Source organism: Palaemon carinicauda, chromosome 39, assembly GCF_036898095.1.
Source record: "Palaemon carinicauda isolate YSFRI2023 chromosome 39, ASM3689809v2, whole genome shotgun sequence".
NCBI classification, from domain to species: Eukaryota; Metazoa; Arthropoda; class Malacostraca; order Decapoda; family Palaemonidae; genus Palaemon; species Palaemon carinicauda.
Window position 1 is genome coordinate 35,381,305 of NC_090763.1, and position 27,076 is coordinate 35,408,380.

Consider the following 27,076-nt stretch of genomic DNA (forward strand, 5'->3'; position numbering starts at 1 on the left):
GCTCTCTCCTGATGTTCGCCCCCCTCGCCAGCGCTCTCCTGCTCGTCAGCTCTCTTCCGAGCGTCAGTGCTCATTTGAGGACCATCGCCCTGCGGTCTCTGACCACCCTTTAGTTCCTGCTGAACTCCCTGCTCACCATCTGCCTGGTCCTGTGGCTACGCAACATCGTGCTGCGCGTGTGTCAGAAACACATGTTCGCCAACGCGCCAGCGATCTTCCCGTTCCTGCTCGTGAACGCGCCGCACCACCTGTCCTCTCACAGGACACGCGTCGACCTTCTGCTCGCCAGCGATCACCAGCTCGCCAGCGATCACCTACGCGCCAGCGATTACCTCCTCGCCAGCGTTCACCTGCTTGCCAACGCGCACAGGCAATCTTAGTATCGCCTATTCAACAGCGACAACTAACGCGCCGACGTTCGCCAACGCTCCTGAAGGAACATGGTTCGCCAGCTTCTAGCTCGCCATCGCGCGATCGCCCGCCTGCACATGCCGCTCGCCATCGCTCGCCATTGCACGATCGCCCTCCTGCGCATGCTGCTCGCCATCGCACGACCCTGCACGATTGCCCGCTTACGCATGCTGCTCCTCATCGCACAACCCTGAACGATCGCCCTCCTGCGGATGCTGATCACCATCGCACCCCATCACGCGATCATTCACCTGCGCATGCTGCTCGCCATCGCACAACCCTGAACGATCGCCCGCTTACGCATGCTGCTCCTCATCGCACAACCCTGAACGATCGCCCTCCTGCGGATGCTGATCACCATCGCACCCTATCACGCGATCATTCACCTGCGCATGCTGCTCGCCATCGCTTACCATTACGCGGTCATTCACCTGCGCATGCTGCTCACCATCGCACACCAGTGCGTCGACATACCACATCGCGCCATCGCCAACTTGAGCGACTGCACTCACCAGCTCGTCATCGATCGCCTGTGGATCTACATCGCCAGCGATCTTCCTCACCTACGCGGCAGCACGATCCCTCGCCGTCGCGCCAACGCTTACGTTCGTCGCCTCGGACACGTGTTCATTTACCTGCCCACCCTCGCGCCCACTCGCCTGCGCGCCCGCGCGCCCACTCGCCTGCGCGCCCGCGCGACCGCTCGCCTGTGCGCCCGCGCGACCGCTCGCCTGTGCGCCCGCGCGACCGCTCGCCTGTGCGCCCGCGCGATCATCCACCTGCGTGCCCACGCGATCGCTCGCCCGCACTTCCGCGCAACCATTCGCCCTCGCGCGACCATCGTTCGCGGCGAATTCCACAGCCGGTGGTAGCAGCAGGGACGCGTGCTCCTAGACGGCACTCGGGATCACCTCCATCCAAGCACAGGTTGGTAGTGCAGGACGAAGATAGGTCAGTACAGCATTCTTCCCCACCTTCTTTTCAGGCAGGTACCGTCGTGTCCACTACAAAGGATCGCCCGATCCCTTTCTCTTTAGCGAGGATTTCGGACTCTGTGTCCTTGGAGCAGCAGACTTGGTTTGGTCCGCTGGCACGGGCGTTAGTGAGGGTTATGAAACCAGCACTCGCCGGCCAGGGTGACAAACCAGCGGCTGTCTCTCCTACGCTGAAGAGAAAGAGAGGAGTGGACTTCGTGGTGACTTCCCCTAGGGCGAAGTTGGTTCCCAAGAGGTCGGTCTCGAAGGTCCCTTCTCCTGCACGAGTACTCTCTCCTTCTCCCGTGGACTAGGCCTTTCCGTCCTCAGGTGAGTCCAGTGGGGCGGTAGTCTTCCCCTCGGCACCAGGGGGGGAGACTTCGCTTCAGGCAGGAGAATCGTCTCGTGAGGAAGGGGCCCCTCGAACCTCGTTGTTGGGATCCTGTATCCCTCCCAGGAGGGAACCCAAGGATTCCAAGACCGTCCCTAAATCCTCTGCAAGGATTCGTCAGGAACCCACGACTACCCAGGGGAATGTCCACGTATCACCCCAGGAAGAGATTCCTGGGGCAGGAGACTTAGCTGCCAGCCCGCAGGGAGGAGAACAGCAAGAGTCCGAACATGCCTTCTGGCAGGTCCTAAGCCTGATAAGAACACTTAACAGACTTACGGATCCTGTCATCGCCCCCAGTGAAGGCAAAGACACGATTCTGGATGAAGTGTTTGACGTTCGGAAGGCCCCTAAGACCAGTGCAGCTCTGCCCTGGTCTCGGGGGCTGAAGAGTGCCAGAGCTAGGGCCAACGCTCAGCTCGCACTTCTTGCCTCCTCCAGTCGTTCCACTGCCGGGAACAAGCTTATCCCTCCTCCTCGCCTTCAGCAGAGGAGGTATTTCGAGATCCTGGGTGAGCACAACCTCGCTCTTCCTCTCCATCACTCTGTGGAGGAGCTGGCGAAGGGAGTTCCCCTGGAGAAACTCTCTGCCCGGCAGGTGTCGTTCTCGGCGGCAGAGATCCTTAACCACGAGAAGGTCGCTAAGTGTGCCATGCAAGCCACTTTGTGGCTGGACTTCTGGCTAGGATCTCTGGGCATCCTATTGCGATCGGAGGACTTGTCCAAGGAGACCAATAGGAAGGTCCTAGAGACCTTCTTGCTCTCGGGCACCCGCTCCATTGAGTTTTTGGCGCACCAGGTTACCACCCTGTGGGCCAACTCGGTGTTGAAGCGTCGCGATGCTGTGTCTGAGAGATTCCATCCGAAGGTCCCCGCCGTAGATGTGTGTAGGCTCCGACATGCTTCCCTTCTGGGGGAGAGCCTGTTTGAGCCTCAAGACTTGGAGCGAACGGCTGAGAGGTGGAGGAAATCCAGCACGGACTCCCTCCTCCACAGGGCCCTTACAACTCGGCCCTATAAGCCTCCAGCCCCGCCACAACAGCAGCAACAGCCTCGTAAGGCTCCCAAACAGGCACCGGCAGCTAAGAAAGTGGTGTCTAAGCCCCAGCCCTTTCCAGCCAAGGTCAAGAGGGGCGGTAAGTCCTCCAGGGGAGGCAAGACTCCTAGGGGTGGCGGCTGCGGCCGCAAGCCCTAGGGGTGGCAGTCCCCCTGCGTGTCCACCTGTGGGGGGATGCCTTCAGCGTTGCGTCCGCAGGTGGCAGCAACACGGGGCCGATGCTTGGACGGTCTCAGTGATCGGCCAAGGTTATCGCGTCCCGTTCACGTCATCTCAACCTCCCCTGACAGCGAATCCAGTGTCGTTGAGCTCCTATGCCATGGGATCGGCAAAGGGGCTGGCCCTTCAGGCCGAAGTCGAGACCATGTTCGAGAAGGGTGCTCTCCAGGAGGTTGTGGACGGCTCCCCAGGCTTCTTCAGTCGACTCTTTCTTGTAAAGAAGGCTACTGGAGGCTGGAGACCCGTCATCGATCTCTCAGCTCTGAACAGGTTTGTCAAACAAACCCGGTTCAGCATGGAGACAGCAGACACGGTCAGACTTGCAGTGAGACCACAAGACTTCATGTGTACACTGGATCTAAAGGACGCGTACTTCCAGATCCCAATCCATCCGTCTTCCAGGAAGTACCTGAGATTCTGCCTAGACAACAAGATCTACCAGTTCAAGGTGCTGTGTTTCAGTCTCTCCACAGCTCCTCAGGTGTTCACCAGAGTGTTCACCCTGATTTCATCTTGGGCGCACAGGAACGGCATTCGTCTCCTTCGTTACCTAGACGATTGGCTGATCCTAGCAGACTCGGAGTCGACCCTTCTTCGGCACCGAGACAGGCTTCTGGATCTTTGCCAGGATCTGGGGATCGTGGTAAACCTCGAGAAGTCCTCTCTGCAGCCGTCCCAACGACTGGTTTATCTAGGCATGCTAATAGACACCAATCTCCACAAAGCCTTTCCATCAGACGACCGGATAGCAAGGCTGAGGAGGGTGGCGGAGCCTTTCCTCAGGCGAAAAGAACTCCCCGCCCAATCGTGGTTGCGTCTCTTAGGCCACCTATCCTCCCTGGCCCGTCTGGTTCCAAACAGCCGCCTCAGGATGAGATCCCTTCAATGGCGGCTCAAGTCCCGGTGGAATCAAGGATCCGATTCCCTGGACATTCTGATCCCAATGGGGTCTCTGGAACAGACGGACTTGCGGTGGTGGCTGGCCGACGAGAACCTGCGGAAGGGAGTGAGTCTTCTCGTCCTTCCCCCGGAATTGACTCTGTTTTCGGACGCGTCAAAAGAAGGGTGGGGGGCGCACGTTCTTAACCAGAGGGCCTCAGGCCTTTGGTCAGAATCAGAAAAGTGCCTACACATCAACCTGCTAGAATTGAAGGCCGTCTTTCTGGCTCTTCAGCAGTTCCAACGGTCCCTGGCGGGTCACTCCGTGGTGGTGATGAGCGACAACACCACGGTAGTGGCTTATATCAACAAGCAGGGAGGCACTTTTTCGCAACAGCTATTCCATCTTGCAGTAGAGACTCTGAGGTGGACCGAAACCCACTCGATAACACTATCAGCTCGCTTCATTCCTGGCAAGAGGAATGTGCTCGCTGACAGTCTGAGCAGGGCTTCGCAGATCGTGAGTACCGAGTGGTCTTTGGATCCTCAGATAGCCAACAAAGTCCTGACTTTGTGGGGTTCCCCGACGGTGGACTTGTTCGCGACAGCCTTGAACTTCAAGCTGCCCCTGTACTGCTCACCAGTCCCGGACCCCAAGGCACTCTGGCAAGATGCTTTCCAGCAACGGTGGGACAACATCGACGTGTACGCCTTCCCACCATTCTGTCTGATGAGAAGGGTGCTCAACAGGACCAGACTATCGGTCAACTGTTCCATGACTCTAGTAGCTCCGCTATGGCATCACGCGGAATGGTTTCCGGACCTTCTGCAACTCCTGACGGAACTCCCAAGGGAGCTTCCTCCACGACATGAGCTTCTCAGACAACCCCACTCCGGTGTCCCTCACAGGGCCGTAGCCTCGCTTCGGCTTCACGCCTGGAGACTATCCAGCGTCTCCTCGCGGAGAGAGGCTTTTCGCAACAGGTTGCGGAGAGAATGTCTCGGCACCTGCGAAGGTCCTCTGAGGGAGTCTACCAAGCGAAGTGGAGAGTCTTTTGTGGTTGGTGTCGTGGAAGGGGTATCTCTCCACTCGATGCCACTATTCCAGCAATAGCGGACTTCCTTGTGTATCTGCGAGAAGAAATGCGCCTTTCTGTCTCGGCGGTGAAAGGCTATCGCCCAGCCTTAAGCTTGGCCTTTAGATTGAAGGGCGTGGATATTTCTTCGTCGCTAGAACTCTCTTTACTCATACGTAGCTATGAGCTTACCTGCCCCCAGTCGGAAGTGAGACCCCCTCCTTGGAACGTGGTTCGAGTCCTCAGGTCTCTCAAGAGACCTCCCTTCAAGCCATTACGCCAGGCCTCCGATCGCCACCTGTCTTGGAAGACGGCTTTCCTACTCGCCTTGGCCTCGGCCAAGCGAGTTAGTGAACTTGATGGTCTCTCGTACGACATCGCCCATTCAAGGGGATGGGGGGAGGTAACGTTCAGGTTTGTCCCTGAGTTTGTGGCCAAGACTCAGAATCCTGGAGTGCCGGATCCTCGGTTTGACTCTTTCAGGATCGCGAGTCTCCGTTCTGTAACAAACGACCCAGACCAGCTGCTACTATGCCCAGTGAGGTGTCTGAGGTACTACTTGAAGAGAACGGCTGCAGTCCGTCCTCATGTGCGAGCTTTGTTTGTGAGCACAGGCAGGACAAAGAGGAGGGTCACCAGGAACACCATCTCAGCTTGGATTCGAAGGGTTATCCACCATGCCCTGAATCCTGACCCTCCTCCGTCACGTCGCCCTCGGGCCCACGATGTCAGGGGTATTGCTACATCCCTGGCCTTCAAGAGAAACTTCTCTGTGACGCAGGTACGTCAAGCTGGGGTCTGGAAGCGTCAAACGACCTTCACAGCCCACTACCTGCAAGACGTGACCCAGAGGAGCCTCGATACGTTCTCTATCGGCCCTGTGGTGGCTGCACAACAGCTGGTCTAACCTCAGGCTCCTTTTTGGACAAGTAGCAGTAGGTTGAGGGCGTTGTTACCCGGTCTTAGTCTGCGTGAATGAAAGAGTATGTCTGACCCTTACTTCTTTCTTCATTCTCCCCTCTCTTGGGGAAGCAGCATCCTGGTCCTCGCATAGCTGACCTCGACCTCTGCAGGTAACCCATGCTTCTTTGTGCTCCTAGTATTAAGCTTAATACTGTTGCGTCTCCCATACCCTGACGAGGTGGTATGGGGAACGTCCTATCCTAGAATTCCTATCTGAAGGTCTCAAGGTCAACTTCATTGGACGAGTCACACTCTCCTCCTCACACTGCTTATGTAGGCCACTCGTTCCTAGCGATGCTAGGAACCTGTGAGGTACAGCGGCTCCCTCTCTCTAGTGCTGCTCACTGAGGGATCGAGCCCCCGGGCAAGCCGAAGTCAGTAAGGCTGGGGACTTTCCACCCTTCCTAAGGGGTAAGTCACCCTTTGTAAATAGCGTGGTTTGTATTTCGGTTACGGAACAAATGACAAATTCGAAGATAATTTGTATTTTTCCTAACCATACAAACCTTAGCTATTTACACATATGTGCCCGCCATCCCTGACCCCCAAGTCAAGTCCTACCTCTAAGTGAAGTGAAGCAAGTCACCGGTGTGTGGAGGGGGGAGGGGTAGCAAGCTACCCTTCCCCACCCCCCGCTAACTGGCGCGGGGGTAATTAACCCTCGTTAAAAACTATTGGCTCGTCATTTCAGCTGCGCTAAAAGTAATACCCTTTGTAAATAGCTAAGGTTTGTATGGTTAGGAAAAATACAAATTATCTTCGAATTTGTCATTTTCCTTTGCATGCAGACCTGTAGCACTTTAATTACACTGGCCCGCCAGCACCAACCCCCTAAGTCCTGTATGTATTAAATAGAAAGTGACAGGTAGTCACCAGTGCTGGTGAGAGCGGTGGGTAAACACACACCCCGCTACCCCCGCTAACTAGCGGTGGGTAGTTAAACCCTGTTTAACTTCAGTTTCGACTAGTTTTCAGCTCTGTCGAAATAAAAATTCTATATTAAAGAGCTACAGGTTTGTATGCTAGGGAAAATACAAATTACTCCGCAATTTGTTATATATAAAAAGTACTTTACCTTATTTCAGGCACTTAAGACATATTCTGAAGCAGCATTTCAGTCACCATCAGGAAGGAAATTGCATGGCGATCTGGTTGGCTTGTGTCATCGTTTGTTTGCCATAACATCTGCCATTGGAATTCAACCCCCAAGGAAAATAGAGGTTAGTTTTGAGTGCAATTTTAATATTTTTTTTACACCCTAAATAAGAATAATAGCTCTAAGTTGTCCTTTTGTTAACTATTTTGAGAACAGTATTGTAGTTAGATGTTCAATTAATGTCCTAGATGTACCTAAACAGAGGGTATTACCGTTGCTGATTTCTTTATTTTCCCATATTCTTTGGTAATGTGTATTTCCCAATACTGGATCCTCTTCAGATTGTTGGTTAAATAGTTCACTGATAGCTGTATGGAAACCGAGTGCCATATCATTGTACAAAATATTCATTTGATTGTATCATGTAGTCTCCTTGCATCTTCTGCAATTGTTCTTATTAACAGGTTATCAGTAGATTTGTTTTAGTCCTTTACTTGTTTAACATAGGTAATATAAACATTCTCCAGTAACCTTTTAATATACTGTACCATTAATTCAATTACTTGAGAGTACAGTTTCATCGAACTAGTAATGTGTATCTTTTATAGTATAAATTAATTGAAGACTATCATTTCCTTATTTGCACTAGTACTGCCCAACCCAATTAGAAAAGAAAATTAAGGAGTACTATTTTGTTCTTACTCCCAGACAAACCTTTCATCCTTTAAAATGTGGATATATCTTCAGTGCTGCTGTAACTGCCACTGAATCATTAATAAAGGAGCTGGTTAATGACAGGTAGTGCAATAAGGATGCTCCACCCACGTACTTGTCGCAGAATAACCACTTCTGTCTTTGGTTGCAAGTGCAGACATACCATCACGGTCTTCTCTTTACTGTTGAATCTTTTCTTTCAGTCATTTGTGATAAGTGTTGGTTTATTATTCTTGTGAGCGTTCTTGATTGTAAGCAGAAGGGCACTAAAAGGTAAACATGTGGTGAAGTGAATTTTGTTCCTATGAGGATACAAGCCATTTAAATTCCATTTGTTGCCTACCTTTGTGAATGGGTGACGTTAAGCAGTCCCCTTCTCCCCTGTGGAATGTTGTTTTTGCTCTACCAATTAAGAAGGCAATGAATTTAGAGCATAACTCGTATCGCTTTGGTAGCTTCTTTGTCTCAGGAGGGGGTTACCTATTTCAGAGTGAGTTTCCCTCTACCTGCATGCTTGATGGTGAAACTTTTTCTACCTGGTCCCGATAGTGTTCCCCAGATGGTGATATCTATGTTGCAGTGTCAGTGAGTATTCCCAGTGCTCTCTTGTGACAAAAAACCAAAGTGTAGTGAGTTGTGTGGCAGTGGAAGAAGCTCTTGTAGCTTCCTCCTCAGAGAGAGCCAGTCATTATCAGTAGGCCAGACAATTTTTCCTGTGTGAAGGGAGAATGATTGACAAGGGGAAGGAGAGTTCACTCCTCCCTCTCCCTCCGCTAGTCTCTTTATCTTAAATTTCTTCCTTGAAAAGACTATGATGAAGATAGTTGCGTGGGAAGGCCTTTTGCTGAAATTTCCTTGGGACTTATAGCGATCGCTCTCTTTCTTCGGGAGTGAGTGAAAGCGCTCACCAACTAACTGGTATCTTCTGGGTCAGTCAAGTGAGCCTAGCCGGTGTTACAGTTACCGCTGTTTCACCAAGAACAGGTGAGTGGTCCTACTCGGACTGAACATCAGCATTGTTAGCCACGGAAGGTAGGGAGTGTATGTGACCAATTTCTTAGTCCTATCGTGACATGAAGGATTGTTCTTTACCCTGGTGCTCACTTTGTACTGTATGGAACTCTTCCGCTGACTAGTACCTTCGGGGTCGGTTAGCGAGTGAGAGATTGGTGTTAAAGCCGTCACGGTTTCAGCATTTGCAGGTGAACGTTTGTACCTGGGCTGATGTCCATCACTATTTGGTAGACTGATAGGAGTATTGCTCACTGTACTTCCTTGTGCCAATACAGAGCTCACTTACAAGCTGGTATCACTGAGGTTGGTTAGCAATCATGAGTCTAGTGTGACAATCACCGCTGTTCCATCAGTTTCACGTGAATGGTCCTAACAGGACCGATCTCTACCATTGTGTAGGCTGATAAAAGTATCGTATATGCTACTCCTCGTTCAGTTACGTAGCATAGCCGAATCAGTTCACACATCGACAATACCTGTAGGGACAGTTAGCGATTGTGAGTTTTGGGTAACTGCTACCTTTGTTCACCTTTGAGCATGTACAGAATTATTTCACCTACCAGTACCTTGGAGTTGGTCAGAAAGGTGAGACTGATGCAACGTTGACCATTGTTTGCACTGGTATCAGGCAGTTGGTCCTTCTGGACCATATACCAACTCCTGGACAATTAAGGGTAAGGGTATACTGTCATGTGAAGATATCCTCTTCCCCTTCTGATTCTAACAATTTTTCTCAGAAGAGGTCCAGGAAGGCCAGTTGTAAAAAGTCATGTAGGACTCTTAATGACTACATTTCCTCTGGAGAAATCTATGGATTCCTACTGGTCATTGGGGCCAGGATTACAGCCCCAGGCCATAATCCTGGAGCTGAGGCCTACCAACTGACTTGTCTATCCTGGTCATTGTCCTCAGAACACTGGTGTACCCACCTGCTGCTAACCTGAGGAGGGCATCCCAAGGGCTTTTCTCATCATCTCATTCAGAAAGATGAATATGGACTTGAATAATGTATTACTCAACCCATTTACTACTCCCACATTTTGCGCTGCTGTTAAATTGACACCGTTTCTAGTACTCTTCAGGCTCCCCGTGATGTTAAATTTGTGGGATGGAGATTCTTATACCTTCATTGTCTCACAGACTGTAGGGTGAAGAACCCAGTACCAGATGGTCTTGAACACCATTTCGGGACCTTCATGATCCTATCTCTCCATGTAAGCATGTAAATTGACACAAAGTTAGCTATTGTCCTTCTGGGCACTGCAGTGCTACTTGAGCAGGACTAGACACCTCACGTACAAGTGTCACAGCCTTCTCATTAGCCCCAGCAAAAACAAAAAGGTAGTGTCAAGACACTGTTCCTTCTGGCTTGGTGGTGAAACTTTTCTTTCCATCTCAAGTAAGGGCTCACAGGCCTTGCCCTGAAAGTAGTCTTTTGGTTTACCTGTCGGCGTACTTGGAACTGAGGGGTGCTGTGAATCTGTCGGACCAACTTTGCCTCTCTGAACTTTTCCTTGGTTCCTGAGGTGGCTGCTCAGTAATTGTGTAACACTCCCAGGTCCCAGCTCCTCATGGGGCTTAGTATACATCCCATCTAAGCAATGCATTCACCACATGCTTAAGGAGATGTAGAACGACTGGCTCTTCTACCTCTTTCTTGTTCTTCTCTCAAAGGGAAGCAGCAATTGCAACCATTACACTCAGGTCGGACGTTTGATGCTGGAAGGTTACTTGACTGATCACCTATCTTGCAGACTTGGTCTACCAAGATGCAATTCCTCCATCTTCTTGGCAAGAGGGAGGGTTGGTTGGTGTCTTATCAAATATTTCTCTTAATTTGCATGGTTTGACAATGGTGATACCATCTATCTGTTAGCGAGATAGGTTTTATAGGTCCTTGTACTAGCTACCTTTTAAGTCTGTACTAACTGATGCCCAAACAGCTTCTACATCCCTATGATTAGCTGTTAGGAGGTTGTTGGAGTCACTTTCCTCACTCCCATAAGGAACCAGGGAGGGAAAGAATCATTTTGCGACAGGCAGGTGGGTAGAATCACCCCTCAAGCCACCTGTCATTAATCAACAATCTTGGTAACAGTTCAATGGCTGTCTCAGCTCTGCTGAAGAATTATCTTTATTTTGAATAACTCTGTATAGTTATGAAAAATACAAATTACTTTTTAAATTGGCTATTTTTATATAAGGTACGAGCTCAAGGTTTTTGCCGACGTTAATTATCACATGTGCTTTGCATTTCCTTTTGCAGACACCACCAAGAGAGGATGAAGGGGAAACTGCAGACAGTAGCTTTGATTCATCTGCACTACCATCCTCAGATCTTGATAACAGTAATATCGACATTCTACAACCAGAATATGTGAGAGAAAAATTGTTAGAAATAGCAAATAAAAACATGCAAATGAAAAGGAAGTCAAAGGTATAGTACGTTATTAATCATAGTAGTGTATTCAATTGATGAATAACCCTGGTTGTTGTATGCCCTAAGTGCCTGGCTTCTTTAGATTGAACCTTCATTTAAGAACAGATCCATTTTATTATCTGTATAGAAGCCTTAAAATGCAACTCGGTTGCCTTTTTAATCTACTGTACTTTATATGGATATAATTTAGAATATTTAGTTTAAGAATTAGTTATATATTTTAAACTATTAATAATAAAAAACATACTTTGCAGGAAAAGGACACCGTTGGTCCTAAGAAACAAGAAATTATTTTGTCACCTTTGAAATTTAGTGGCAAAATTAAAAACCACAATCTTCCAATGGAAGGTAAAATTCAAACTGCTCAATTGTCACCAAAGAAATCTCCTTCTCATTTTCATAAGGTTAGTATTGCACAGTATTATTGCTAAATGATAATTGTTCCGTAACCGAAATACAAACCACGCTATTTACATTGGGTTTACCTTTTAGCGTAGCTGAAATGGCGAGCCATTAGAATTTAACGAGGGTGTATTACCCCCGCGCTAGTTAGCGGGGGGGGGGGGGGGGTAGGGGAGTGGTAGCTAGCTACCCCTCCCCCCTCACACACTGGTGAACTGCTCCACTTTCACTTTTGGCTCGGACATGGACAGACGTCTCTGTCTTTGTCCTCGCTTGGCAGCCATTGTTGTTTTGTCTTTACTTAATCACTTACTTTTCTTTTACTCAATATATATGTAAAAAAATTTTCGTGTTTATGTATATATTTGAGTATAGAAATCAGTAAGTTTCCTTTCAGAGTTTGTGCTTGTGTGTGTAGTGTACGATATCTCCGTGGAGCCCTCGGCAGTTAGGCCACCATGGTGTAATTTCATGGGTCGCGATCGAGTTTGACTTCGGTCTTTCTCTCTCTCTCTCTCTTTGAGGTCGTTCACCCTTTTACTACGTTATTTTTACTACGTCTGAGTAGCTTCCTTCTCGTGTGGGTGGGGTTGCTACGCCGTACATTTTGTCTCAATTAGTTTATGAATCTAATTGTATTTGTTGATTTTTCAGCTTTGTAGAACGATTCCTTTCGGGGTTTTCGTTCTTTCTTTAGTGTTCATTCATTGTTAAATTACATAATTACATAGTTACATAATTATAATTGTTATAATTCTGTGTTGGTTACAGCTCTCCTTCCGTGAGTGTAAGTGGTTGTGAGGGCACGTGCCTGTTGTGTAATTCTTGTGTTCCTTTCCCTCGGGATTCCTCTTCGGAGCCTTCCCGGGGGAATGAATGTTAACTGATGAATTTTGTTTTTATTTTTCACAGTTACCGATCTAGTTCGTTTCTGTAATGTGACAACGGAGTGAGCTGTCTTGTTGAGGCCTGGGGATTCGGCTGTTGCTGCCTCCCCAATAGATCGTCAGGGGCTTGTCTCCTCCTGGAAGTACACCCGTGACGATTGACAGCTCTCCAGTTCATTTTAGAACACTCAGGAGGCTCGCCTCCTTGGGAGGGTAGCTTTCCTTCCGAGGGAAGTTTTCCTGTCCAGGCTTGAGTTTTTTCCCCTTTGGGGGGTTCTTCTCTTGCCTTTTTTTCGTGCGACTATGCTGTTGGTGCTGAGCGGTCGCACCTGCAGTTACGCTCAAGGGGCTGGGCAACTGCAGGAGCCCCTCTTCGAAGGATTGCTCTTTTTAGGTCACTGGCTGACACGTCTCTTCTACGAAGTGTTTCTCTTTCGTTCGCGAGAGAGTACACTCATAGAGACTCCTCTTCGGAGGACTCTTCTGCTGTTGTTGCTGTTGGCCGCCTTCGCCGTAAGGCTCACTGTCCGCTACGTCGTAAGGGCCTCCCATCTCCCTATAAGGGTGCTAAGAGGCGCCTTTTTGAATCTCCGTATACAGCCTGCAACTCCTTCTTCTTGACCTTCCGCCCCTGGTGCAGATGGACAGCAGTCTGACCTCGTCTTCCGACGGGCAACGATCTTCCGACGGACAACGGTCTTCCGACGGACATTGGTCTTCCGACGGACAACGGTCTTCCGACGGACAACGGTCACTTCGGGGCAAAGGGTTGCCTCCCACGGGGGTGCTTCCTTTGCGTGTCAGGGTTCCCCTGCGCGCCCTTCTGCAGTGTTCTCTCCTGCTGAATGTTAGCGCACAGGCGCTCTCCTGCTCAGTGTTAGCGCACAGACGCTCTCCTGCTCAGTGTTAAGCGCACAGGCGCTCTCCTGCTCATCAGCGTTTTCCGGATCGCTAGCGCTCTCCTGTTCGCCAGCGCTCTCCTGTTCGCCAGCGCTCTCCTGTTCGCCAGCGCTCTCCTGTTCGCCAGCGCTCTCCTGTTCGTCAGCGCTCTCCTGATGATCGTTGCTGCTGTCCCTGTTGGTTCCTGTTACGCGCCCTGTGCGCCCACGTTCGCCCGCGCAATCTAGAACTTCGGTTCAGGTCTTGGACAAGGACTCTTCTTTTACGTACAGGATTCCACGCGTTGCCTTCTGCTCGCCAGCGACCACAGACGTGTCAACGTTCGCCTGCTCGTCAGCGATCTCCTGCGCGTCAACGATCGTCATCGATCTGCCACGCGTGTCAGGTTCCCTGGACACCATCAGTAGCGATCTAGCGCTCGCCTGCTGTGGACCACGATCTCCGGTAGCTGAGTCTTGCCGTAGATCTTCCTCCTGCTCGCCAGCGCTCACCTTTACTTCTGTCCTTCTGTGCGCCAGCTTTCTTCAATCGCCAGCGCACATCTGCGCGCCCTTTCCTGCCACACACCAATGGGCGCTAACGGTTTTTCCTGACCGTCCAGGATCGCCTGATTAACAGATTGCTTCAGCGCTCTCCTTCCTGATGCACCTGCGCGCCTTCTGTTTAGCGCGATGCGCGCTAACCATCCCTAGTCTCTTACGCGTTAGCGATCGCCTACGCGCCCGCGCGATTCTTTGCCTGCGCGCTAGCGTTTTGTTAACGCACCACCGCTCGCCAACGCGCCATCGCTCGCCAAGACACGCCATCGCTCGTCAACGGGCCATCGCCCGCCCGCGCGCTATCGGTCTCCCGACCGCCTGCGCTCACGCGCGCGCCCACGTGCCTGCGCGACCACACGCCCACTTGCTTGCGCGACCGCACGCCCACGTTACTCGCGTGCCTACGCACATGCGCGCCCGCGCACATGCGCTCCAATGTTCACCCGCGCGCGAACCAACGGTGTTCCGTCGCGCGAACCAACGGTGTTCCGTCGCGCGAACCGACGGTGTTCCATCGCGCGAACGTCGGCTCGATTCCTGCAGTATCCATTGCTCGCCTACGGGTCATCGCTCGCCTACGGGTCATCGCTCGCCTACGGGTCATCGCTCGCCTACCGGTCATTGCTCGCCTGTGAACTTTCGGATTCCGACCACCAGCTCTCGCCCTTCCTACCACGCTCGCCCTTCCTACCACGCTCGCCCTCCTTCTGCGCTCCCTCGCGCACTTTCGTCTGCGCTCCTGCGTGCCCGCGCATGGGCGCTTCCACGTTCGGCCACGCGCAAACCATTGATTTACCATCGCGCGAGCGCCAGGGCGATTGCGACCGCGATTCCCGTTGGGGTTTCGCAACATGGCCAGCGTGGCGAGTTTTCTGGAGCATATTTCCAGAACACGGTCGTTACCCCGTAAACGCAGAGCATGGGACATGCAAGAGCAGGAAGAATCTTCAGGGAGGTCTGAGCAACATTCTTCTTTCCAGAACTTGGGTTAGCCCTTCCTCGTCATTCCCTGGAAGGGTCTTGCCAGGGAGCTTTCCGTTCGAGATTTCTCCGTCGGGCAAGGGGTGACTGGTTTACCCCTTCCTCTTCTCCATCTCGTGGAAGGGGCTTACCATGTCCTTTCCCTCCTCGGTTGCGACCCGAGGTTTTGTACAAGGAAGCTCCAGGAAGGTCATGGGTACTTTCCGCCTCTCGGATTCAAGCACCTTGGTGTTTCGTCGCCAAGTTTCGAACTTGCGGACAAGCTCGAGTTTGGACCATCTAGATGCAGTGACCGAGGGCTTCCTCTCGAGTATCTCCTCCGTGGATGTCGACAAGCTCAGACACTCTTCCATCCTTGGGAAGTTCTTGTTTGTGCCCAAGGACAGGGACATGGACAGCGGTTGTGCGGAGGAAGTCGACTTCCGTTTTCACTCCTCCAAGGCGCTTTCTTCCAGACCCTGCAGGCCTCCAGCGCCTCTTCTTTCAACCTCGTCTGCCTAGGTTATCGGACCGGCTACGGCAGCTAAGACAAGGTGTCCAATAGCAGTCCCCTCCTGTCAGGGACAGGTAGCACGGGAAGCTCTCCTGGGGGGGCATTATCCTAGAGGGAGCGGTAGAGTTCACAAACTCTAGGATTGGCAACCCCCCCTTGCAGGTCTCATGCTGGGAGGATGCCTAAGGTTACTCATCCGGATAACAGCTTCCCGATGCCGATTCCTGCATGATCTCCGTGATCAGCCAAGGATATCGCGCCTCGCTCTTACCATCTCTCCGGCTCTGTCAGCGATTTCAGTGTCACAGAACCTCTATGCCATGGGGTCGGCAAGAGTTTTGCCCGTTTGGGCAGAATGATCCATGCCTTAGGAGAAGGTCCTCCATAGGATCGTCGACGGCTTCACCCCCCCGGCTTCTTCAGTCGATCCTTTCTCGTAGGAAAGCATCTGAGACGGGAATTCCGTAGTCGACCTCTCAGCTCTGTTCAAGTTTGTCGAACAAACTTCGTCCAGCGTGGAACAGCAGAATCGATCAGACTGGTAACGAGGCGGCGGGACTCCTTAGGCCTTGGATCGGAAGAACGGGTACTTCCAGTTTCCATTCCATCCATCTTTCAGGAAGCTCTTGGAATTCAGCCTAGACTTAAGATGCGGTGTGGCGATCCCGCCGCGGCATCGCAGGTTTTTCCCCAAAGAACTCTCCCTGCTTTCCTCATGGCTGCTCAGGAGCAGGTTTCCACCTCCTTCGCCTTTTGGAGGTCTGGTCAACTCCGGTAGGCTCGGGTTCGACCTTCAACGCCGGGACAAGCTTCCGGGTCCTTACCATGAGTGAGGGATCATGGTAATTTGCTAGGAGCCTTCTCTACTTCTGCCTCAACATCTGGGGTATCTAGCCATGATATTGAGTTAATGGCCTTGCCACGTTGGAAACACCGCTTCTCGTCCGATCAGCGAAGTTAAGCAACGTTGGGCTGGTCAGTACTTGGATGGGTGACCGCCTGGGTACGCCTGATGCTGTTGCCTCCTTCTCCGAGCCTTCCCTTCAGTTGACTGTGGCAAGGCTGAGGAGAGTCGCAGTACCTGTTCTCAGTCAAGCAGAGCTTTCAGCCCTACCTTGGAACGTTTCCTGGGTCTCTTTTCCTCATTGACCCGTCTAAAGTCCCGAATGGTCGCCTCAGGATAAGTTCCCTGTGGGGCGGCCCAAGTTCTGGTGGTATCAAAGCAACGATTAACCGGACTTTCTGGCCCCTAGGGGTCCAGCGGAACGTTTAGACCTGCAATGGGTGTTGACCTATGGAACCTCTTGATGGGAGTGGATATTCTCGTCCTTTCCCCACATTTTGATGCTGTTCTCGGACTCGTCAAAGAAAAGGGGGGGGGGGGGGGGCGCATGTTCCGGTTCAGGCGTATGGTCAGGACCTGAAGGATACCTCTCCATCATTCAGGCAGGCTTAGGGGCCGAGTCTGGCCCCTCTACAGATCCTACAGTACCTGCCGAGTCGCTCCGTGCGCGACGACTTCATGGTACTGGCGTATTCCAACCAGCAAGAGATGCATTTCCATACCTTCGCATCTTGCGGTTGAAATACTGAGATGATCCGAGGTCCTCTCTATACCACTATCGGCTCGCTCATTCCGGGCAGAGGAATGTTCTCTCCGACTATCTGGGCAGAGCCTCACAGATAGAGGGTACCTGGGGGTCTTTGGCCTTTAGTAGCCAGCAAGTCCTGGCCTGGGGGACCTGATTGCGACAGCCTGGAACTTCAAGCTTCCGCTGTTCTTCCCCCCAGTCTCAGACCCCAAGACTCTTTGGCAAAATGCTTTCCGGTGATGGTGGGACAACATCGACGCCTGCGTCTTCCCACCATTGTTGTCTGTTGAGAATGGGTCTCGACAAGACCAGGTTGTCTGTCAACCTTTCGATGGCCCTGAGAGCTCCACTGTGACTATACACGGAACGGTTTCCGGACCCTCTGCTTCCCCTGACGGAACTCCCGGGAGAGCTTCTCCCACGGCACAGGCTACTCTAACAACCACACTACAACATCTTTCACGAGCCGTGGCATCGCTTCGGCTTCGCGCCTGGAGACACTACGCCGCCTCCTCAAGAAGAGACAACCCGCTACAGTCGCGGAGCGGAGGTCGCGTCACCTGCGATAGTCATCCGCGAAGTGGAGTCTTCTGTGGTGTGTGTCGTGGGAGAGATACCTCTTCCCTTGAGGCCTCTTCTCCAGCAATAACGGACTTATTGCTTTTCGGCGGGAGGAAACTCCTTTCCGCTCTCGGCAATGAAGCCTGTCGCTCAGCCTTTCTCTGGCCTTCAGGCTGAAAGGAATAGACTTTTTCCTTCCCGCTGGACCTTTCTTCGCTCATGCGAAGCTGCGAACGTCCCTGCCCCCAGTCGGAGTGAGACCTCCTCCATGGAGCATGGTTCGGACTTTTAGTCCCCTAAGAGATCTTCTCAAGAACCATTACGTCAGGCTCCTGATCGTATTCCGTCTTGGGGGACGGTGCTCCTGCTCACTCTGGCCTCGGCCAGTGTATTAGCAATCTTCTTGGTCTCGTACGACTCCGCCCTTTCTAAGGAATAGGGGAAGGCAACATTCAGGTTCGCTCCTGAGTTGTTTGCTAGACTCAGAATCTCGGGGTCCCGGCCCTTCGGTCCAGCTCCTTCAAGATTTCGAGTCACCATTCTGTATCAAATGACCCAAACCTTCTCCTTCTTGCCAGTAAAGGAATTGAGGGGTTATCTTTGGGAACAGCTGCAGTTTGTCCTCACGTGCAGCCGGGTTGGGAGCACAGGAAGGACACAGGGGAGAGTCTCCAGTATACCTCTTCAGCTCGGACTCAAGGACATTCATCTCGACCTGAATCCAGACCCTCCTCCGTCACGTCGCCCTACAGCACGATGTCGGATACATCGCAACATCCCTCGCCTTCGAGTAGTATTACTCTGTGACGCAGGTGCTACAAGCTGGAGTCTGGAAGCGTCTAATGACCTTCGCAGCCCGCTTCCTGCAGGACGTGACCCACAGGAGTATTGATATGTTTCTATCGCTCTGTGGTGGCTACTCAACAGCTGGTCTAACCTCAGGCTCCTTTTTGGACAGGTAGCAGAAGGTTGAGGGCATTGTTATCCGGTTTTAGTCTCCATGAACGAAAGAAGTATGTCTGGCCCTTACTTCTTTCTTCATCGTCCCATTTTGCATGGGGAAGCAGCATCCTGGTCTCTGCATAGCTGACCTCAAACCTCTGCAGGTAAACCATGCTTCCTTGTGTTCCGAGTATTGAGTCAATACTGTCGCGTCCCCCATACCCTGACGAGGTGGTATTGGGAACGTCCTAACCCAGAGTTCCTTCTGGAACTCCAGGTCAACTGCCTAGGACGGGTCACACTTCTTCCTTCACTCACAAGCTTATGTAGGCCACACGTTTCCTTGCGGAGCAAGGAACTTGTGAGGTGCAGGGACTCCTTTTCTCGAGTGCGACTCACTCGGATTTTTAGTCCCCGGGTAAAGCCAAAGCCAGTACTGTATGGCTGGGGACTTTCCACCCTTCCTAAGGAGTAAGTCACCCAATGTAAATAGCGTGGTTTGTATTTCGGTTACGGAACAAAAGACAAATTCGGAGATAATTTGTATTTTTCCTAACCATACAAACCTTAGCTATTTACACATATTTGCCCGCCAGCCCTGTCCCCCAAGACAAGTCCTACCTCTAAGTGAAATGAAGCAGTTCACCGGTGTGTGAGGGGGGAGGGGTAGCCAGCTACCACTCCCCTACCCCCCCGCTAACTAGCGCGGGGGTAATACACCCTCGTTAAATTCTAATGGCTCGCCATTTCAGCTACGCTAAAAGGTAAACCTAATGTAAATAGCTAAGGTTTGTATGGTTAGGAAAAATACAAATTATCTCCGAATTTGTCATTTTAAATATTTAACTTAGCCGGTGAATATATAATAGCTGACGACTCCGGCGGCTCGACAGAAAAACACAAAAACTCGCGAGCGATCGCTATGAAGGTTGTGGGTGTGCCCACCAGCGCCAACTATCGGCCAGATACCGCATATACATGTAAACAGCTCCAATTCTTCTCTGTCGGTCTGATCGACAAGACGTACCATACTCGCTGTTAACCTGGAGTTTTTCGGCAGTCTTGGTGAAGTGCTTCCTTTTGGTTTGAGCTTTCGCAGTGCAGGTGTTTTGTCTTCAACTTGAACTCTTGAACTCTTTTTTGGACAGATTTAATTGTTGATGACTTTGGATTGTTTTTTGGACTTTCTTTGACTTTTCAAAATGGCTGACCCTTCTCCAATTCCTAGATTTCGTAAATGTAATGCTGGGGATTGCAGTAAGCGTCTTCCAAGGGCCTCTCTCGACCCACATACTGTGTGTTCTAATTGTCGGGGTGGGACCTGTCAATTAGGAGATCGGTGTGGGGAGTGCGATTGGCTTGAATTTGACGAGTGTTCTCGTGAGCTGGAGAGAGATGGGGTGAGGAGAAGTTCCTCTAGATCGTTGGAATTTTCCTCCTCCCATGCCCCTGAACCTAGTCCTTCCCCTGTAGTAGTTGTGCCTGAGCCCTCTGCTAGCACTCAGGAACCATCAATGCGGGATATGTTACGTGCCATTCATGCTTTGGGCGAGAGAGTTGAGTCGTTAGACACGGACCGTAATCAACTCATGGCGGACGTAAAAGAGTTAAAGTGTCAGAGTGCCACATTAGAAAATCGTGGGAAAGTGATTAGTGCGCAAAGTGTTATCAGTGTTGCGACCGAGGGTTCGTCTGTTCGTGCCTGTCGTTCGCCTAGTCCGAGACCTCTTGCAAGCTCCCAAGCCCCAGGGAGAAGTAATGTCGTAGGACTTATGGGTTCGAGAGGCTTTAATCAGCGAACAGACGTTCCCTCTATGGTTTCAGGCGTGTCTCGTCAAGACCGCCCCTACCATAAGACGAGCGAGACGGTTTTCTCCTCGTCATCCGAAGGCTTTTCGCGTAAGAAACCGTTTCGAGACCCTTAAAGCGAAAGTCAGTCCCTTCAGGACAGGTCCAGCGTCCTGGTTGTAGCCATTGGGACAGCTCTGACCCTGTGCAGTCATCGGAAGACTGCTCGCCGCCTAAACAGAAACGTAACACAGGCTCCGAGAGTCTTAGTGTAGGCAATGTTTTGCAGTCACAGACGTTATCCTCGTCTCTTACCGCACCCATTCCCGTTGATCCTAAATGGGTTGTACTGCAAGACATGCAGAATAAGCTTGCCTCTCTTATGGAGGACTATTCTGCTGAAAAGGTTCACGATGATCCTCGCCGCTTAGCTGATCGAGATCCTGGCCGTCAGCCGCCCAAACGAGCCTTTGCTCGTCCTGTTGACGTTGGCGTTACAAAGTCACGTCAGTCACGTTTTGTAGAGCCTCACTCGATGCAGTCCCGTGTTGACTTTCAGCCGCATGTGGACGTTCAGCCGCTGCCGAATGCTCTTGTTGACGTTCAGGACGTTCGCCAACCAGCGAAGTTGACTTGTTTTGACGCTGAGCGTCAAGCACCGCAGTCAAGAGTTGTTTTGACTGCTCAGTCTAGGCAGTCAAGGCAGTCTCGAGTTGACGTCGAGCGTCCTCCCGCTCCTGTTGTTGTTGACAGTCAGGCTGTTAAGCAGTTACATGACGTAGCGTCCTGGACTGCTACTGATGCTCCGGTGCGTGTGGACTCTGCTTGTCAAGCATTGCCACCAAGGCAGGTCTCGCCCTTGCTTGTAACTCAGCAGTTATCGGACGAAGCTCCTTCAGATGAGGACGTTGCTGATCCTCATCCTGATGATAATCCTTCAGATGTAGATGAACCTAAGGCGGTTCCTCCTTCGATGGACTTTAAGAAGATCATGTTGATTTTCAAGGATCTTTTTCCAGATCACTTTGTTGCTGTTGCTCCTCGTTCGCCTCCGTCTGAGTTTGCTCTAGGCTTACCTGCTACCAAGCCAGCCTTTACGAAGCTAGTGCTTTCTCGCTCTTCCAAGAGGGCTTTACGTCTTCTAGGCGACTGGTTGGATACCAGGAGGAGTTTGGGGAAGACGGCCTTTGCCTTCCCTCCTTCTAAGCTTGCTTCTAGATCGAGCGTCTGGTATGACACGGGAGAAGTTCTCGGCTTGGGAGTCCCTGCCTCTGCCCAGGGTGACTTCTCAAGCCTCGTAGACTCTCCCCGTCGCCTGGCCATGAGACGCTCGAAGATTTGTTGGTCCTCCTCGGACCTTGACCATCTGCTTAAAGGCGTATACAGGGCCTTTGAAGTGTTTAACTTTCTTGACTGGTCATTAGGAGCTTTAAGTAGGAAGATCTCGTCTGCCGACCAAGATGTTTCCTTACTTATCATGTCCTGTATGGATAAAGCCATCCGCGATGGCTCCAATGAGCTCGCCTCCACCTTTACGTCGGGAGTCTTAAAGAAGCGAGAAACCCTTTGCTCTTTCCTTTCGGCAGGAGTTACTCCCTGTCAGAGATCGGAACTGCTCTTTGCTCCCTTATCAGCGTCCTTGTTTCCGCAACAGCTGGTTAAGGATATAGCTGCTTCGCTTGTGCAGAAGGACACCCATGACCTGATGGCGTCCTCTGCTCGCAAAGGGGCTCCTTCTGCATCCTTTGCTGTGAGACCCAGGATCGAGACTCCTGCATCTAGATTTATCCCGCCCTTTCGTGGCAGAGCTCCCAGCAGGGGAAGCTCTCGTGCCGAGGGAAAGAGAGGTAAGAAGAGAGGAGCCAAGTCCTCCCGTGGCAGAGTCTGACTGCCCACAGCCTCAGACAGCGGTAGGTGCCAGATTGAAGAGCTTCTGGCAGGCCTGGGAGAAGAGGGGTGCAGACCAAGAGTCTGTTCTGTTGCTCAGAGAGGGGTACAAAATACCGTTTGTACGCAAACTTCCTCTAGTGACAACTCCCATAGACCTCTCTCCCAGGTACCGAGAGGAGTCAAAGAGACAAGCCCTAAATCAAGAAGTGTCTCTGTTGCTAGAGAAGGGAGCGGTGGTGAAAGTCTCGGACCTTCAATCACCGGGGTTTTACAACCGTCTCTTCCTAGTCCCAAAGCATACAGGAGGTTGGAGACCGGTGCTAGACGTCAGTGCGCTCAACGTTTTTGTTACAAAAACAAAATTCACGATGGAGACCACGAAGTCCGTCTTAGCAGCGGTCAGAGAGGGAGACTGGATGGTCTCTCTCAACCTACGAGATGCGTACTTCCACATTCCTATACACCCGGATTCCCAACCGTTTCTGAGGTTTGTTTACAGGAATGTGGTGTACCAGTTTCGAGCCCTGTGCTTTGGCCTCAGTCCTGCTCCTCTCGTGTTTACGAGGCTCATGAGGAATGTGGCAAAATTCCTCCATCTATCGGGAATCCGAGCCTCCCTGTACTTGGACGACTGGCTTCTCAGAGCATCGTCCAGTCATCGCTGTCTGCAGGATCTACATTGGACGTTGGGTCTGGCCAAGGAGTTGGGACTTTTGGTCAACCTAGAAAAGTCCCAACTGATCCCATCCCAGACTATTCTATATTTGGGGATGGAGATTCGCAGTCCAGTTTTTCGGGCTTTTCCGTCTGCCACCCGAATAGAACAAGCCCTGCTCAAAGTCCAACTAATGCTGAAAAGAGAACGTTGTTCAGTCAGGAGTTGGATGAGTCTCGTAGGGACTCTCTCATCCCTGGAGCAGTTTGTCTCGCTAGGGAAACTACACCTTCGGCCTCTCCAGTTCCATCTAGCCTCTCACTGGAACAAGGACAAGACGTTAGAGACGGTATCAATCCCAGTCTCCGAACCAGTAAAGGCATGCCTGAAATGGTGGGATAGCAATATCAGTCTGAGAGAGGGACTATCCCTAGCAGTCAAGAACCCAAACCACGTGTTGTTTTCAGACGCGTCGGATTTGGGTTGGGGTGCGACCCTGGACGGTCGGGAATGCTCGGGTCTGTGGACCTCAAGTCAGAAGAGCATGCACATCAACGGCAAGGAGCTATTAGCAGTCCACTTGGCCTTGATGAAATTCGAAAGCTTTCTTCGAAACAAAGTGGTAGAGGTCAACTCAGACAACACCACAGCTTTGGCGTACATCTCCAAGCAAGGAGGCACACACTCCCTCATGCTGTACGAGATCGCAATGGACCTTCTCATATGGTCAAGAAATCGAGGCATCTCCCTGTTGACGAGATTCATCCAGGGGGACTTGAACGTCTTGGCAGACTGTCTCAGTCGGAGGGGTCAGGTGATACCCACGGAATGGACCCTCCACAAGGACGTGTGCAAGAGTCTTTGGGCGACTTGGGGTCAACCCACCATAGACCTCTTTGCCACCTCGTTGACCAAAAGGTTACCAATCTATTGCTCACCAGTCCCAGATCCAGAGGCGATCCACATAGACGCGTTTCTACTGGATTGGTCTCATCTGGACTTATATGCATTCCCACCATTCAAGATAGTCAACAAGGTACTGCAGAAGTTCGCCTCTCACGAAGGGACAAGGTTGACGTTGGTTGCTCCCCTCTGGCCCGCGAGAGAGTGGTTCACCGAAGTACTTCAATGGCTGGTAGACATTCCAAGAAGTCTTCCTCTAAGGGTAGATCTCTTACGTCAGCCCCACGTAAAGAATGTTCATCAAAGCCTCCCCGCGCTTCGTCTGACTGCCTTCAGACTATCGAGAGACTCTCAAGAGCTCGAGGCTTTTCGAAGGAGGCAGCCAGTGCGATTGCGAGAGCTAGGAGAGCTTCTACCATCAGAGTATACCAGTCGAAGTGGGAAGTCTTTCGAGACTGGTGCAAGTCAGCATCTGTGTCCTCTTCCAGTACCTCTGTAGCCCAAATCGCAGATTTTCTTTTACATCTGAGAAATGTTCGCTCCCTCTCAGCTCCAACGATTAAGGGCTACAGGAGCATGTTGGCTTCGGTCTTTCGTCATAGAGGCTTAGATCTTTCCAACAATAAAGATCTCCAAGATCTCCTTAAGTCTTTCGAGACCTCTAGGGAACGTCGTTTGGCAACTCCTGGATGGAACTTAGACGTGGTCCTAAGGTTCCTCATGTCAGACAGGTTTGAGCCATTACATTCAGCCTCCCTGAAGGATCTCACCCTCAAGACGCTTTTCCTAGTGTGCTTGGCTTCGGCTAAAAGGGTCAGTGAAATTCATGCCTTCAGTAAGAACATCGGCTTTTCTACAGAAAAAGCCACATGTTCACTTCAACTTGGTTTTCTGGCCAAGAATGAACTGCCTTCTCGTCCTTGGCCTAAGTCCTTTGATATACCTTGCCTGTCAGAGATCGTAGGCAACGAACTTGAAAGAGTGCTGTGTCCAGTTAGAGCTCTTAAGTTCTACTTAGCTCGTACTAAGTCCTTACGAGGTGGATCTGAGGCATTATGGTGCTCAGTTAAGAAACCATCATTGCCTATGTCAAAGAATGCTTTGTCATATTTTATCAGATTTTTAATACGAGAGGCTCATTCTCACTTGAATGAAAAAGACCGATGCTTGCTTAAGGTTAAGACGCACGAAGTAAGAGCTATAGCAACTTCCGTGGCCTTTAAGCAAAATAGATCTCTGCAAAGTATTATGGACGCGACCTTTTGGAGAAGCAAATCGGTATTCGCGTCATTTTACTTAAAAGATGTCCAGACTCTTTACGAGGACTGCTACACACTGGGTCCATTCGTTGCAGCGAGTGCAGTACAGTAGTGGGTGAGGGTTCTACCACTACATTCCCTTAATTCCAATATCCTTTTAATCTGTCTCTTGAAATGTTTTTAATCTTGTTTTTGGGTTGTACGGAAGGCTAAGAAGCCTTTCGCATCCTGGTTGATTTGGCGGGTGGTCAAATGTCATTTCTTGAGAGCGCCCAGATTAGGGGTTTGATGAGGTCCTGTTGTATGGGTTGCAGCCCTTGATACTTCAGCTCCTGGGAGTCTTTCAGCATCCTAAGAGGATCGCTGGGCTTCGTGAGGAAGACAGACTAACAAGGCAGAGTAATCGTCTAAGTCAACTTCCTTACCAGGTACCTATATATATTTGGGTTTTGTTATGATATAACTGTCAAAAACTCTAAGCATATACGCTGTAAACTTTATTAATTCTGGTCTCTACCCACCACCATGGGTGTGAATCAGCTATTATATATTCACCGGCTAAGTTAAATATTTAAAAATGATATTTTAATTATAAAATAAATTTTTGAATATACTTACCCGGTGAATATATAAATTAAAGGCCCCCCCTTCCTCCCCGATAGAGAACCAGCGGGATGAGAAGAATTGGAGCTGTTTACATGTATATGCGGTATCTGGCCGATAGTTGGCGCTGGTGGGCACACCCGCAACCTTCATAGCGATCGCTCGCGAGTTTTTGTGTTTTTCTGTCGAGCCGCTGGAGTCGTCAGCTATTATATATTCACCGGGTAAGTATATTCAAAAATTTATTTTATAATTAAAATATCATTTTTCAATAGGATAACAGTGATTGGCAAAAGTACATACCAATCTTGAAATATCTGTAGAATAGCATGGGTTTTTTTCCTATTTGTTCCGTAACTGAAATGCAAACCACGCTATTTACATGGGGTAATTACTTCGACGTAGCTGAATGACGAGCCATAAGAATTTTAACGAGGGTTTACTACCCCTCTGCTAGTTACCCCTCCCCCTCACACACACCGGAGAATACTCCACTTTACTTTTGGCTCGGATAGCGATCGGAAGTCTCCGCTCCCATCCTCACTTGACGGCCATTATTGTTTTGTCTTTTAACTTACCTTTTCTTATACTTAATATATTTAAACATTATTGATGTTTATATATATTTTTGTGTATGGAAAATAGTAAGTTTCCTTTGCTTTCGGTGTTGTGCGGTGTGTGTTGTGTTCGTCTGCGAGAGTGATCGCCGGCTTTGCAGGCCACCATGATCTTTTCTTGATCACGGCCTTTCACTCCTAGGCCACCATGGTTGCCTTCGTGGAGACCGGCCCTTCTCTTGAGGTCGTTCACCTCTTACTCCGTACTACGCCTATGATAGCTTCTCAGAACCAAGTCGCTATTTCGTTTTATTTGTCTCAATTATTTTTATGAATATAATTGTGTTTTAACTTTTCAGCTCAGGGCTCACGTCCCTTCGGGGGTCGGTGAGCCTTGGAACATTCAAAGTCAGTTGCATAATTATAATGTTATAATTTCTGTTTTTGTTAAATTTTCGTCCTCCCCTCACCCGGGCATGCCGGGGGGGAGGGTGGCGCATACCTACTTTCGTTCTTATGTTTTACTTTCCCTCGGGGTTTCTCTTCGGAGTTTCACCCGGGGGAGTTTCTGTTAAATAATTATTCTTTTTTATTTTCCAGTTTACGATGCTGTTCTTCGTGCCTTTTGTGTGCCTTCGAAGCTGAGCTGTCCTGTTTTTGCCTGGGGAATCGGCTGTCGCCGCCGTCTCTCTAGGCCATCGACAGGGGCGTTCCCTTCTCTTAGAAGTTCCCCCGTGACTACTGCCAGCTCTTCAGTGCATCCTAGAATGATAAGGAGGTTTGTCTCCAGGGTAGTTAGTTAACTTCCCTTTTTACTTTTCCCTGGTCCTTAGGCGGTTATGCTCTTGGGGCTGAGCGACCACCCTTGCGACTTTCTCAAGGGGCTGAGC

At 50.7% G+C, this 27,076-nt stretch overlaps 1 protein-coding gene and 1 pseudogene across 1 annotated transcript in view; both read left to right on the forward strand.

The window, feature by feature from the left end:
* Window positions 1-27,076, forward strand: part of LOC137631119 (uncharacterized) — a 101,838-nt gene that overhangs the window by 38,983 nt on the left and 35,779 nt on the right. The window contains exons 5-7 of the mRNA XM_068362772.1: window positions 7,056-7,190; window positions 11,061-11,231; window positions 11,489-11,638. Of these exons, the coding sequence (XP_068218873.1) occupies window positions 7,056-7,190; window positions 11,061-11,231; window positions 11,489-11,638 (456 nt within the window). The remainder of the gene's footprint in view (window positions 1-7,055; window positions 7,191-11,060; window positions 11,232-11,488; window positions 11,639-27,076) is intronic.
* On the forward strand, window positions 16,343-16,460 carry LOC137631510 (5S ribosomal RNA; annotated as a pseudogene).